The 14,310-nt window shown below is 47.0% G+C and overlaps 1 protein-coding gene across 1 annotated transcript in view; it reads right to left on the bottom strand.

The window, feature by feature from the left end:
- The window catches only part of SRGAP3 (SLIT-ROBO Rho GTPase activating protein 3), a 259,104-nt gene that overhangs the window by 85,139 nt on the left and 159,655 nt on the right, over nt 1-14,310 (bottom strand). Inside the window, 1 exon segment of the mRNA XM_032592349.1 lies at nt 2,602-2,664. Within this exon segment, the coding sequence (XP_032448240.1) occupies nt 2,602-2,664 (63 nt within the window).

Genomic DNA, 14,310 nt, shown 5'->3' on the forward strand with positions numbered 1-14,310 from the left:
TTCCCTTTCTCTTCCCCTCTACCCCTCTGTTCTTTCATCCTACCCCTCCAGAGGCACCAAGCTCAAAACTCAGCCTTGATCACAGCAGCCTACCTGGAGCCATCGCTTTTCTGAACCTTCGATTTCTCTTGCACGTGCACACTCTCCCTCTCGTTTCTTCACTCAGTAAGTGTGTATCAATCACCTACTATGTGCACGCACTGCCACAGGCTCTGGGCACACTGTGGAGAGCACGGCACAGCCCCCACAGAGTTCATGGTCTGGGTGCCTCCCCCTCAGAGTCCACATATCCAGCAGATACCACACTCTGTTTCAGACTGCTGTATCACCAGTTCGCGTACTTTAGTCTTTGTCTCCGTGCTCAGATTCGAAACTCATTGTAGGCAAAACCACTTTTGTTCATGTATTCATACATCCCTCCCTCCTCTGCTTCAGCAAGCACCCTGGGAACACTGGGGATACACAAGATACTTCAAAGATGAATTCTTCAAATGTTCACAGCCCACCGCCGTGCCTCATGCAGTACTGGGTAAACAGTAGGCAGCCCCAGGTGCTTGAATTTAAATGCTTTCGGGGCAACCACTGAAGACTCAGTGTGCCGTCAATAAATGAGCTGGAGGTTGCTGCTGGCATTCTGAGGCTCTCATCCCTCCATGAGGGGCTGCAGGAGAGAACTGGGGAGGTGCTGCCCCTTCCTCCTCCACCAGCTCTGAGGCCATCGTCAGGCTGCCATGAACACAGGAAGCAGGGACTGACCTTCCTGCCTGGCCTGAACATCTGACACCAGCGGCGTTTCTGTCCAGCTGCCCTGCCCCGTGGCCAGCGAGGGCAAGTGCGCGCAGAGCGCCTGCTGGGTTCAGGGCACTGTGCTGGGCACCAGCACCGTCTTCCGAATCCCCGCCTGCTCTGTCCAGTTTACACCTGCCAGCCCTGTTGGTCACAGGCAAGACTGAGAGGTGAAGTGCCAGAGGCCATACAACTGGGTTCAAACAGAGTCTCTGGGCATTAAGTGCACCGTTACTGACCAAGATCTGGCTCTAGGGAGATTGCACGCCAACTGGCGCCACAGAGATAACATGACAGATTTTTTTTTCAACTGCCATAAGATTTCAAAGCCCAGAGGTAATAGCTTTCTAAAGGTGGAGTTTGGTCTGGGTTTGGAAAATGAGTATGACACACACAAGCAGAGAAGGAAAGAGGGCAGTTGTAAGCGGGGGGAGCTACAGGGTAAAGGGGTCAAGCGGGGCAGTATTTGGGGTGTGCAGAGGGTGTCAAGGAGAGGAGCCCGGCTGGAGCCCAGAGGAAAGGTTAGAAATCTGGGTGGGAGCGGCTCTGTGTGTGTGTGTGACGGGGGCGGGGTGGTCCCTGGGACTAGGACCCAGGTGTTGAAATACCATAGAGGAGAGTGATTCATTCAAAGAGGTTCCTGAGGAACATAAGAAGGACCTAGAATGGGGAACGCTGGTCTAGAAAGTCCTCTACAGAATTCTGAATCGGGAAAGTCCCCATGTAACTGAGTGGGAGACTGAAGCCCAGAGAAGTGAATGCTTTGCCCAAAGTCCCATAGCTGGCTGGAGTTGAGGCAGGACTTCCAACTTGAGGTCCAGGCTCTTGGGCAAAAGCTCTCGGCCCCTGAGGAGTCCACTACCTGCTGGCCGCATGGGATGTGAAGATAGAAAGATAATAACATCTAAGAGAGGGGTCTTCTCACAGCCTGCTATTCTTTCCCTTCCTTCCATATGATTTCAGCAGCAGAATCCCCACTTTCAATGAGAAACTTTATAAGGAACCCTGATATACTTAAATTACAACAGTTTTCATCTGTCCTGATTGTCTCTGGCAGTGAAGAGTCTCGAGCTCCATCTGCTGGGGCTACCTTGCCCTGTTTCCCCCCAGGTTGTCTCTGGGGCTCACCACATTCTTCCATAAAGAAGCCCAGGGGCCCTCGAGGCACAATCAGTCAACTCGTGCATCATAACCTGGTGTGCCTGTGTTCCCCATTCACCGACTTGGATTCTAATACCCATTTCAAGTCCACTCAGATCTCACCTCCACATCAGTAGCAAGGTCAGTTCTAGGCCAAGTTGTACTGTTCCGAAATCATTCCTTGGAGATGACAAGGAATGATCACCCCCTTCAACTCATGTGACCCTCCGAACAGTGCTCCATGTTGCACACGAGAATACGGAAGCCCAGATGAGCTACATACCTACCATCAATAGGCAGCAGGCGTCAACTTCAGCCTGTTGCACCTGACTCCAAACCCACATCCCTGCCTCAGGAGGTTTTATGTCCATGCTGTCCCCACCTTGACCTTGTGTATTCTGCTTTTACAGGTAACACACAGCAGGTAGGTCATGCAAGTCTCTTGTGAACTTATACAAACTAAACATGCCCAGGGCCCCACCCCAGGTATACAGAATCAGAAGCCAGGGTTGCAAACCATTACAGCCCACCATGATGACTCCCAGTCATTGGCACACAGACAGAGCAAAAATGCCCATAGTCATTCCAGGTCTCTGGTTTAGACTCCCTTTGGCTCCTGGTGCTGAAGAAAGAGGACCCAATTCCAAACAGCAGCAGAGCCTCAGCAGGACTTACTGTGTAGAGCTCATTGGTGACCTTCAGGAGCTCCTCATGCATCTGCAGACCAATCTCCTTGCTCTGGAATATGAAAGAACAAATGTCAGAGGGGGAGAAAGTCACTGGTTGCATTGACCAATTTCCTTTTCAACACAGAAAGGGCAGGAATACTTGGGATGGGGTGGGAATGGGTACAGAAACCCAACATAAACTTCATTGATCTAGACTTGAATTCCTCAACTTGTGTCCATGACACAAATCCACAGAGAGGGGCCCCTTGCAAAAGGAATATTCCCTGGCCAAATAAGTTGAGGAACCTTCTACCTCCCTGCATTGGTGATTTACAGAGACGTCATCATGTTAAAGATTCTGAGAAGCCCACAGCCAATCAATCTGTTCATCTTTCTTTAATTCGGTGGGTCCTAAGCTGATGTGACCAGAGTCTGTGTCCCTGGCTCAATACTCATTAGCATCTCATGAGAGTGGGGTTCCACAGAACACAGTTTGAGAAATAATGATCTAGCATCTCAATTCATCATGAACAGTACAGGTTAACAGACTGGATGGAGCACAAGGCAAAAGATCAAGGTTGTTGCCTCCACTGCATCACTGATGGGCCATGTGGCCCTGGAGTCTTACTTACACATCTATAAATAAACTAGAGCATCACAAAGCTTGGTCTGGGGGTCACTGCTGAGTGCTATACTAAAAAAGGGGGCAGAAGCTTTTGTAGGCAAATACACTTGGGAAAGCTAGTTGAACAAAGAGAGATAGGTTCTCTTATGCAGGACTTTTCAGAGGCTTTCACACCCTTATATGCATGGCTTTCTACAGAGAGCTGTAGTATACAGTTTAGACGACCTCAATCTTTTTTCCATGAGGTGACATACACATTTAGTATATTGAGAAATGCAGTTCAGAATACAATTCACAAATCATCTCCAGGTCTCACCCAGCCTGAAGAGTTTAGGATTCTCTGTTACTTAAGGTTATTATCATCATCATCATCATCATCATCATCATTATTATTATTATTTTGGTTAATACTTTCCCTGTTTGCCTGGACTATCATGTGAAGTTTCCATGTTGAAAATGGGAGCCCTGAAAAATCAAAAACACAAGGAACAACAAGTGTTGGTAAGGGCGTGGAGAAAAAGGAACCCTCGTGCACTATTGGTGGGAATGCAAACTGGTGCAGCCACTGTAGAAAGCAGTACGGATGTTCCTCAAAAAATTAAAAATAGAAATACCATAATATTCAGTAATTTCACTATTGGGTATTTACCTAAATAAAATGAACACTAATTCTAAAAGATATATGCACCCTTATGTTTATTGCAGCATTATTTACAATAGTCAAGATATAGAAGCAGCCCAAGTACCCATCAATGAATGGATAAAGATACAGTGTATATATATGTAATGGAATATTATTCAGAATGAAACCTTGCCATTTGCAACAACATGGAGGAACCTAGAGGGTACAATGCTAAATTAAATAAGCCACTCATATGGCTTATGAAACCATATGGTTTCACTCATGTGTGGAATTTAAGAAACAAAACAAAAAAAGACAACCCCCAAAATGGACTTTTAAATACAGGGAACAAATTGGTGGCTGCCAGAGGGGTGAGGGGTGGGAGGATGGGTGAAATAGGTGAAGGGGGGTGCAGTGCACCAGGGTGGCTCAGTCCGTGAAGTGTCTGACCTCGGCTCAGGTCATGATCTCGTGGTTCATGGGTTCAAGCCCCACATCAGGCTCTGTGCTGACAGCTCAGAGCCTGAAGCCTGCTTCAGATTCTGTGTCTCCATTGCTCTCTCTGCCCCTTACCCTCTCATGCTCTGTCTCACTGTCTCTCAAAAATAAATTTAAAAAAAAATTTTTTTTAATTTGAAGAAATAGGTGAAGGGGATTAAGAGTACACTTACAGTGATGTGCACTAATGTGTAGAATTGTTGAATCATTATTTTGTACACCTGACACTAATATAACACTGTATGTTAATTATACTTGAACTTAAAAAAAAAAAAAAAGAAAGAAAACAGGAGCCCTGATCTCTGCTGCCTGACAGCTGAGTCATCCTGCTCCCCCCTTTCAGCTCCCTCAGCTCAAGCATGACCAGCAAAAGATGGGCAGAGACCAGCCTTCCTCCCTTCCCCACTTAGGTCAGGAGCCCCCGCACTCAGCAGTGACAGAGGAAGAGTCAGGACCAGACATGATGACTTTCTAGGCTCCTTCTCCTCACCCCATAGTCCTTCTCTCAGCTTCTGGTACTGCAATTGCCAGAAAGCGCCCATCTGAAGGGAGCCCTTGCCTGCACAAGATCTCTTAAAAGAGAGCAAAAGCTTTACGCAGTCCAGAGATCTGCTTCGACCTCCCTGCAGCTCTGGTGGCTAAAGATAAGGGACCCAGTCCAAAACCATAGCGGAGCCTGAGCAGAACCTCCTGTGCAGAGCTCACAGGGGAACCTTCAGTTGCATCCTGTGCATTTGCAATGAACCTAACCAGCTATGCTCATCTCCTATTCCTGATTCTCACAAGGAAGCACTCAGCCTGTGCCTCAGTTTTCCCTGTGGCCCCTCCCCCTGACTTTTGCCCCACTAGTGACTCTGGACTCTCTGACACTCTCCAGTGGCCTCCTCTCAGTCCTCAGTGTCACTAACCTCTCTGACACCCAAGACCCAGTTTCTTATGTATTTATTTTTATGATCTAACTTTTATGATAGGTAATAAATGCACATGGTTAAAGAAACTCTAACAGCCAGTAAAGTAAAAAGTTAAAAGGAAGTCTCCCAGGCCCCCAGAACCTCACCAGAGACACCTGCTATTAGAAGTTTCTTTTGGGGCACCTGGGTGGCTCAGCCAGTTAAGCATCCGACTACAGCTCAGGTCATGATTTTGCAGTTCTTAGGTTTGAGCCCTGCATCTAGCTCCATGCTGACAACTCAGAGCCCAGAGCCTGCTGTGGATTCTATGTCTCCCTCTCTCTCTGCCCCTTCCTCCCCCCAAAAATAAATAAACATTTAAAAAATTTTAAACAAGAAGTTTCTTTTGAGGGGCATGTGGGTGTTGGTTAAACATCCAACTCTTCATTTCGGCTCAGATCATGATCCCAGGGTGGTGGGATCAAGCCCTGTGTCAGGCTCTACACTGAGTGTGAAACCTGCTAAAGATTCTCCTTCTCCTTCTCCTTCTCCTTCTCCTTCTCCCTCCCTCCCTCTCTCTCTCTCTCTCTCTCTCTCTCTCTCTCTCTGCCCCTCTCCCCTGCTTGCACTCTATCTCTCCAAAATAATAATAATTTTAAAAAAGAAGTTTCTTTTGATACCTTCCAGAAACAGCTACAGATATACAAACATACATTTGGATAGTGTATATTCTTTTTTTTTTTAACACAAATAGATGTATTCTATACACATCTTTTCATCTTGCTTTTTTCCACCCAACAATATGTTTGAGATTTCTCCTTTGCAGCCATGCAGCTCCTGCATCCTCCTTTTTAAACAGCTTCTTGGGGTTCCATATACCAGATATGTCATAATTCATTAACCAACTCCATAGCAATGGATATCTAGGTTGTCTCCAGTCACTCTTAATATTTCAGACAATGATGTGGTGAACATCCTTGTACCCTGTCACTGCACACATGGGCAGAGACCCCTGTCAGATAAATTCCTAAGTCCTGCCTCTGAAACCCCCACCAGCCTTGCTTTCTCAAGCCCTGCCCCTGCCAGCTCCACACACACTCCTGCCTCCAGCTTCTGCTTCTCAGTGACCCGCAGCCATGTTACCATTTCTGTAGCAGTCCTCTCTCCCTGGCTCTGTCCTCAAATAGCTTGAGCCCAAGTTCAAAGACCTATAGCTTCAGCTGTTGCAGAACAATATGGTTTTAATGTCTCCTCATCATATCAAACTAAAATTATCCAAAATCAAATATGAAATTTCCACCATCTCCTTGAGTTTGGTCAATGGGATAATATCTTCCCAAGCATGGCAATGGGAAACCTTGGAGTTATTCTTTTTTAATGTTTATTTATTTACTCTGAGACAGAGAGAAAGAGCATGCATGCACATGCACAAGCAGGGGAGGGGCAGAGAAAGAGAGAATCCCAAGCAGGCTCTGCACTATCAGAGCAGAGCCTGACACAGGGCTCGAACTCATGAACCATGAGATCATGACCTGAGCCGAAATCAAGAGTCAGATGCTTAACCAGGTGAGCCACCCAGGTGCCCCTGGAGTTAATTTTGAAAAAATTTGTTTATTTCTTCCCCTCCAATCCAATCTGTCACTGTGTCCTACCTTCAAGCTGCTCAATTTTATTCTCTGTAGCAGATAAGGCTGACTCCCTCCCCAACATCCATCCCCAACACCCTTTCTGCTTCCTAAAAGAGCCATGAATTTGGCTTTTTATTGATTCTTCCAGCTGAGTTTTTCCACGGAAGCTGACTCTGGATTCTGGTATGCACTATTAGCCCAGGGCTAAACATGTGACTTAACTGGATAGAACGGAAGGACAAAGATGGTTCAGGGAAGGTTTTAGCTCTTCTACTGAGGGCTCCAGCTGCTACCAGTAGGCATTTTAGGACCAGAAGAGGAAGAAACCTTGGGTAGCAGAGCAAAAGAAACCTGGCTCCTTCATGACCTCCTGAGAAACTGGTTCAACTGAACCCAGAGCCTGCCTCCAAGTGAACTTCCACTTCCGGGACTTTGCTGGTTAAGCCACTTTAAACTATGGTTTTCTTTTGCTTGCAGTCAAAGGCAACCTAAGTAACTAGGACCACAAGTCCCAGAACAAGCACATCATCACTGCAGGACCCAGATTTCTAAAACTGTGCCTTAACTAAGCCCCTAACTCTTGTCCCCAGTTCTGCATGCCTATGCCAGTATAATTTTGTATTTTATTCCCTCCAGAACCTCCTCAATCAAAATCAAGACCCAGGTCTTTAGCTTAACTTATGAGGCTCTATATGATTAGCACAGGTCTGGTTCCACAGTAGAGAGGGCTGAATTTTGGAGCCAGGGACCAGGATTGGAAATGAGGCTTTAAGCCAGTTAACCTCTGGGTATCTCAGCTTCCCCATGTGTAAAATAAGCACCTGTTTGTGTCCTTCTTGGCACTTATTAAGGGAAGTGCAATGATCTTGCTTTCTTGTTTATGTGTCAATTTATTTACCATTTGTTTCCCCCACTTGAATGTAAGCCCCATGAGCACAAAGAGATTTTCCCTCTGATGTTTGATGCTCAGATATCCTAGCTGCTGGGAGGGCTAGCAGCAGACAGCCCCCAGCCAGGAGCACTCTTCAGGGATGGCCTCAGTAGACAATGTGACCTTCCAAGGCCTGAAGGCCTGTGTCTGTCCAAAGATAAATGCATGGTGGGCATAGACGTCTGCCTCTCCCCCAATTGGGACAGCTCTGAAGGGCTGCTCCATCTCTAGAACTTTCCATAGAGCTGTCCAAGCCTTCTAGCAAGGCTGCCTTCAGCATGACTGCTCCCTCCCTTTCCTTCCCAATGTGTGGACCCCAAGATTGCTCCCTTGTCATTTTGCTAGATGCTAAATTCAGCTGTCTCAAAGTCTGCCTTCTGGGTTTCCCAATCTGCAATATCTTACTTTCACACTCCATTGTGTCCCTGCAATGCCACAGAGCCTGTCACATGGTGGGTGCTCATTACATATTTTGTTGAAGGAATCTACGAATGAATGAAGTAAAAGTTCCTCTAGCCTTAGGGTTTTTACCTGTAAATGTAGGGCGATGTCATGAGTGTCCCAGAGTCCCTGTGAGGATACAAAGAGATGACACTTTAGGTAGCCACTTTGGGTGGCACCCTGCCAGGCATAGATGAAGAGCTTGGGAAACAGTAGCACAGGCTGAGTCGACACCCACTGGATGCCAGAGGCAAGGCTAGCAAGTCGCCCAGAAAGGGAACGTAAAGTTGAATTTTTAATTAACTTTTCCCTTAAGAATCTCCCAGTTTGGTAGCGTCAAGGGTTAAGACAAATAATTCTAAGGCAGGAGGCAGAAAGGGCCATAAAGAGTGAAAGATGAAGTGATGCAGGATGAAGTGATGAAGAGGATGGGGGCGGGGGGGATGGGGGGAGTACCACCAGAGCCACCTCACTTTGCATGAATGGCCAGAGATGGCATTCTAGGTCACAGCCTGAGTGAGGGCAAGAGACCAAGGACAAGGGAAAAGTGTGATTTGCAAAGAGAGGAGCATGGCAACAGAATTGCAGATAATAAGCTTGAAATGGAGGCTGGGCCAGATCGCTTAGAGTGGAACTGGGAGCCACAGGTTTCTGAGTGAGAGAGAGTGGTGACCAGAACTGTGCTTCAGGAGGATGAAGACACTGGCACGTGGAGGGTGGGTTGCATGGGGAGGGCTGGAGGGCTGCTTCTTGTGTTTTCTCAGTGGGACGGTAAGCCTCCAGATGGAACCTGCCCGAGTCTCTGCTTGTCTCCCCCTGGGCACCAAGCACTGTGCTGGCCCCAGAGCGAGCACTTGGCCAAGAGTTACTGAGCTGTGCAGAACTCAAAGACATTTTATTTTGCTAGGTTGGGAAGGGAAATATTCTCAACTACAGTTCCAGAAATGACTGAATGAGGAACCCAAACCAAACATTCCACCAGGAACAGGAGGCCAAAACCCTGATAATGTCTAACAGACCATCACACCCAGCCCCTGGGGACTCAAGTGGCAACGGATTCGCACTCATCCGCATTTCTAGCATGACTTTCATGCCTGCAGAGGTTGGGGGGTGGCAGGCTGCATCATGCACAGGGAGTGTACACAGTGTAGAGAACAATTATACCTGGTCAACAAGGGGCCAGCCACGGCAGCCATTGGCTCCTTGGGGTTGAAAGGGCAGAGCCCGGTTTCTCTGACCCAAATAAGTCTAAAAAATCAGGTGGCAGGTGTCTCCAGCCCTGCCTTTTTCCTCTGCCCACTGCTAATGCCAGCTAAACTCCCTTTCTGGCCACATAACTCTTTAAGGTGGGGGCGCCTTCTGGGGCACTGTAAGGTGGTTAACAGCATCCGCGGCCTCTAACCACCAGATGCCTATAGCGTTCCCCGCCCACACCCCAAGCTGTGACAAGAAAAATCATCTCAGACATGGCTAAATGTTCCCTGGGACACAAAACCGCCCCGGGTGAGAGCCACTGCCCCAGATCAAGGGCTCCAAGTGGCCACTCATCTCCGGCCTGCAGACATGCTTTAGTTGGCCTTTCGGCATTTTCAAATATCTGACTTATTTCTCAGCATTTAAAAAATCAGGAAATTCCCCCTTAAAAGTCTTGACTTTCAGCTTCTCTTGAAAAACTAGAGATCCAGCAATACTGAGTCCCTGCTTCAAGGATGGCTGCCCCTCTACATGAGGTTTCTGCTCTCCAGTTGGCCACAGTGTCCAGCACCTCCCTTTCCCTGCCCACGTCACCCACCTGGCCCATGGAGGCATCTGGGTTTAAGACCCGTCAGCCAGTGGGGGTCTCTCAGGGGGCAGCCATTGGAACCCCTGGCATTCATCAAGGTCGGCAATCCCAGACCTGCTAAATTGGATCCTAGGAAAAAAAACCTTTTTAACAAATGCCCTGTTCATATCCTAACACTTGAAGGCCACTGAAGAGTCTGGCTCCCAAGACCCAACCTCCTGGCTCCCCCGTGGACCCTAACATCATTGAGTGCTGTGGATTCTCAGAGCCCCCCATACCCACACTCCTGCCTGAACTACCTCCTCTTGTATGTCTATGGCCAACTCCTCACCTAGTTTCAGCTCAATCTACACGAGCACTTGCAAAACACTTACTAGATACCAGCCTCACCTAGGCGCCAAAGACACAGAGCTCAGTGAGACATGGTTCCCGCTTTCTCAACTGCAGCTAGTGTTTATGAAGTATTTTTCATTTGCTGAATACTGTCCAAAGCCACTTCCATACACTATCTAATAAAACCTTTAAGGTAGGTACTATTGTGCCCACTTGACAGATGAGGGCTGGAGGCTCAGAAGGGTTGAGCGACTTGCTCTAGGCTGCATAGCTAGGAAATGGCAGAGCCAGGGTTCTGCTTTTGGTTGGTCTGACTCCAAAAACGGCACTTGTCATGTCTTTCTGTGATCTGTTTCCAGAGGGCCTAGCATGAGATGCAGGCACACAGATGAAAGAAGCCATTGCAATGCTGTAACAGCAATGAGTCCAGGCCACAGAGGAGGTACGAAGGAGGGTGTGCCCTCTGGCAGGACACCACGTGCCTGTCCAATATACTTTCTCACCACCTGTGCAGGAATCTGCATCCCTGGCCCTTGCCCCCACTTGTGGGCAGGCCTACTTCTCCCTTAGCCTGGTCCTTCTTGGCCCATCTGCCCTGTTAGAAACAAATCAGCCATTAGTATCCAAAATCTATAAAGAACTCACCAAACTCCACACCCAAAAAACAAATAATCCAGTGAAGAAATGGGCAGAAGACATGAATAGACACTTCTCTAAAGAAGACATCCAGATGGTCAACAGGCACATGAGAAGATGCTCAACATCACTCCTCATCAGGAAAATACAGATCAAAACCATACTGAGATATCACCTCATGGTCAGAGTGGCTAAAATGAACAAATCAGGAGACTGTAGATGCTGGAGAGGATGTGGAGAAATGGGAACCCTCTTGCACCATTAGTGGGAATGCAAACTGGTGCAGCCACTCTGGAAAACAGTGTGGAGGCTCCTCAAAAAATTAAAAATAGAACTACCCTATGACCTAGCAATAGCACTGCTAGGAATTTACCCAAGGGATACAGGAGTACTGATGCATAGGGGCACTTGTACCCCAATGTTTATAGGAGCACTTTCAACAATAGCCAAAGTATGGAAAGAGCCTAAATGCACATCAACTGATGAATGGATAAAGAAGATGTGGTTTATATATACAATGGAATACTACTTGGCAATGAGAAAGAATGAAACCTGGCCATTTGTAGCAACGTGGATGGAACTGGAGAGTGTTATGCTAAGTGAAATAAGTCAGGCAGAGAAAGACAGATATCATATGTTTTCACTCATATGTGGATCCTGAGAAACTTAACAGAAGACCATGGGGGAGTGGAAGGGAGAAAAAAAAGTTACAGAGAGGGAAGGAAGCAAACCATAAGACTCTTCAATACTGAGAACAAACAGGGCTGATGGGGGGTGGGGGGAGAGGGGAAAGTGGGTGATGGGCATTGAAGAGGGCACCTGTTGGGATGAGCACTGGGTGTTGTATGGAAACCAATTTGACAATAAATTATATATATATACACACACACACATACATATATACATATATATTTTATATATATATATATATATACAAAATATATACAATATATATACAAAAGAAACAAATCATCCATGATGACCACCTCTCACTTCTCCCTTCCTTCTTCTTCTTCTAACAGGAGATGAGACATGGTGGGACTGACCCCTGCTTGCAAAGTCATACAAGATGGTCCATCAGTCATGGGACCCAGTTTGACCAGAGTGCTTGTCTCTAGTGATTGGGTTAGAAAGAGAAACATATTCCAGGCAGAGCCAATGAGAATCTTCCCTGGGAGCTTTCTAACAACCATACTCTCAGATCCTCTCTCCTCTGGGGTTGCTAAGCTAGGATATCAGGAATCTTGGGCTGCTTGCAGTCATCTTGTCCATCACAAGGAGAGTCCAGGCCTTGACAACAGCATCTGCATCCTGGATCTAGTGAAGCCTAAACAAGACTTCTATCCAGACCTTCTCAGTTATTGGATCCAATAAATTGTCATTTTCGCTGATGTGAAAGAATACTGATGTAATCTGTGCTTATGTTGGTCTGAATGTACCAGAATGACCACAGAGCAAGACAGTCTTCTGAAACCCTCCACCAGGCACAAGCTTTCAAACAGTCCCTACAAAAGGAACAATTTCCAACCAATCAAAGCATAAGCTCCTTAAAGGCTGGGACTTCCTGTAGTTCTGATCACAAAGACTTGCATATAGAAGGAGCTCTATAATTGCCTGTCTATGAGCTAACTAATACACAGAAGCAATAGGAAACCAGAAAGCAGTAAAAAGTGGCCATCTTTGAATCTTCCCCCCCCCCCCCCCCGCAAAACAACCCATGCATTCATGTCAACATGGGACCAACTGGCAAAAATTTTTTTGACACAACAGTTCCTGAGTGAAATCAATTTTCTTTGCTCTGAAAATCTTGCCATGGGTGATTGATTTAGTTTTCTTTTAAAGTTTTTTTTTTTTTTTTTTTGAGAGAGAGAGAGAGAGCAAACGAGGGAGGGGCAGAGAGAAAGGGAGACAGAATCCCAAGCATGTTCCATGCTGGCAGCACAGAACCTAATGTGGGACTCGAAATCACAAACCGTGAGATCATACCCTGAGCCGAAATCAAGAGTTGGCACTTAACCATCTGAGCTACCCAGGCGCCCCTGATTTAGTTTTCAGTGCAGGGCTAATTGAACTTTTAGGGGGAAGCCCTCAAAAATTATTACCATAGGTCCCGGGCCTTCATGAGCTGTATTTGAAAGGTTCTGTTTTTAAAGGGCAAACTAACAGGTGGGTCATTTCCAGTGCTAATGTCACCCTTCGTGCCTAGAAAAATAAGATCATCCTAAAATGTTGGGTTTTAATGACAAGTCTCCCTCCACTTCTCTGAAGGAGACCATTAGAAACAATCCTCGAGAAAACATTAAAGCAGAGAGGGAGGTGGAGGCCGCCTCAACTCTCAGCTATCCTCTAGGGCCTCTCTTGTAGCACCTTGTCAGGTGCTACAGCAGCAAAGGCTCGTCTCCCTCTGCTCGACTAGATGTTCTCATGTTGGGTTACCTTTGGGGACAGTTCATGGCTTTCCTAGTTCTGGGGTTCCAAGCAAACAATAGGAAACAAATTAAACAAAAGTTTTGGCTCTTTTAGCTGTAAATCCCACATTGTTTCCACGCTCCTGCTTGTTTTCTAAGCAATAACAAAACTTGAGACCCACAGATGTTCCCTATTTAAATACATGATATATGTACCACTGGCCATCTCCCAGAGCAATTGTGCATTTATTTCCCAAGCAAAGGCTTAAAAGGCGTGTCTCAGAGGAATGGGGCTTCTCCAGTTTGTCCTGGAAGGTCAGCTTATCCCTGGAAACAGCAGTTTAGACAGCTAGTTGGCTGTTTCTCTTAGCTGTGTCCTCACTTGCCAGTAAGTGGGCTGTGGGCATTCTGCCATGTCACAGCCCCTTGTCCCCAAACAACAGCCATAGCCTAGTCTCTCCCCCACCTTCCATCCGGACCCTTGTTACTCTTCCCCTCTCCCCTATCATCTTCCTGTCCCTGTTCCTGGACACCTCCCTGCTTTTCCTCCCCTTCCCAAACTAGTCTATGTCTCCTGTTGCTGCAGCTCCAAATGTTGTCATCTGCATGTTTGTGTAAGAAGCTGGAATGCACACTTGAGCCCTGAACTCTTCCCCCTGTTGCCGGAGCCGGGATACCAGATTGCAGGAAGCAGGAAGGCCCCGGGACTGCTCATCAGAGGTTCTTGGCAGCAGTGGGCCCCACCGATGCATGCCCAGGAGCTCAGCAATGTCACCCTCCTCCCCCTGTAATTACTCTCCAGCATCCCTCTGGCATGCTGTTTGCACCGAAGGCCTCCGTTTTCAGAAATGCTTAACAAAACAGGTCTAAGGAAGTCCAAGCATACCTTGGAATGACTACAAACAAGTGCTCTGACAGGCT

This window comes from Lynx canadensis, chromosome A2, assembly GCF_007474595.2.
Source record: "Lynx canadensis isolate LIC74 chromosome A2, mLynCan4.pri.v2, whole genome shotgun sequence".
Taxonomy (NCBI): Eukaryota; Metazoa; Chordata; class Mammalia; order Carnivora; family Felidae; genus Lynx; species Lynx canadensis.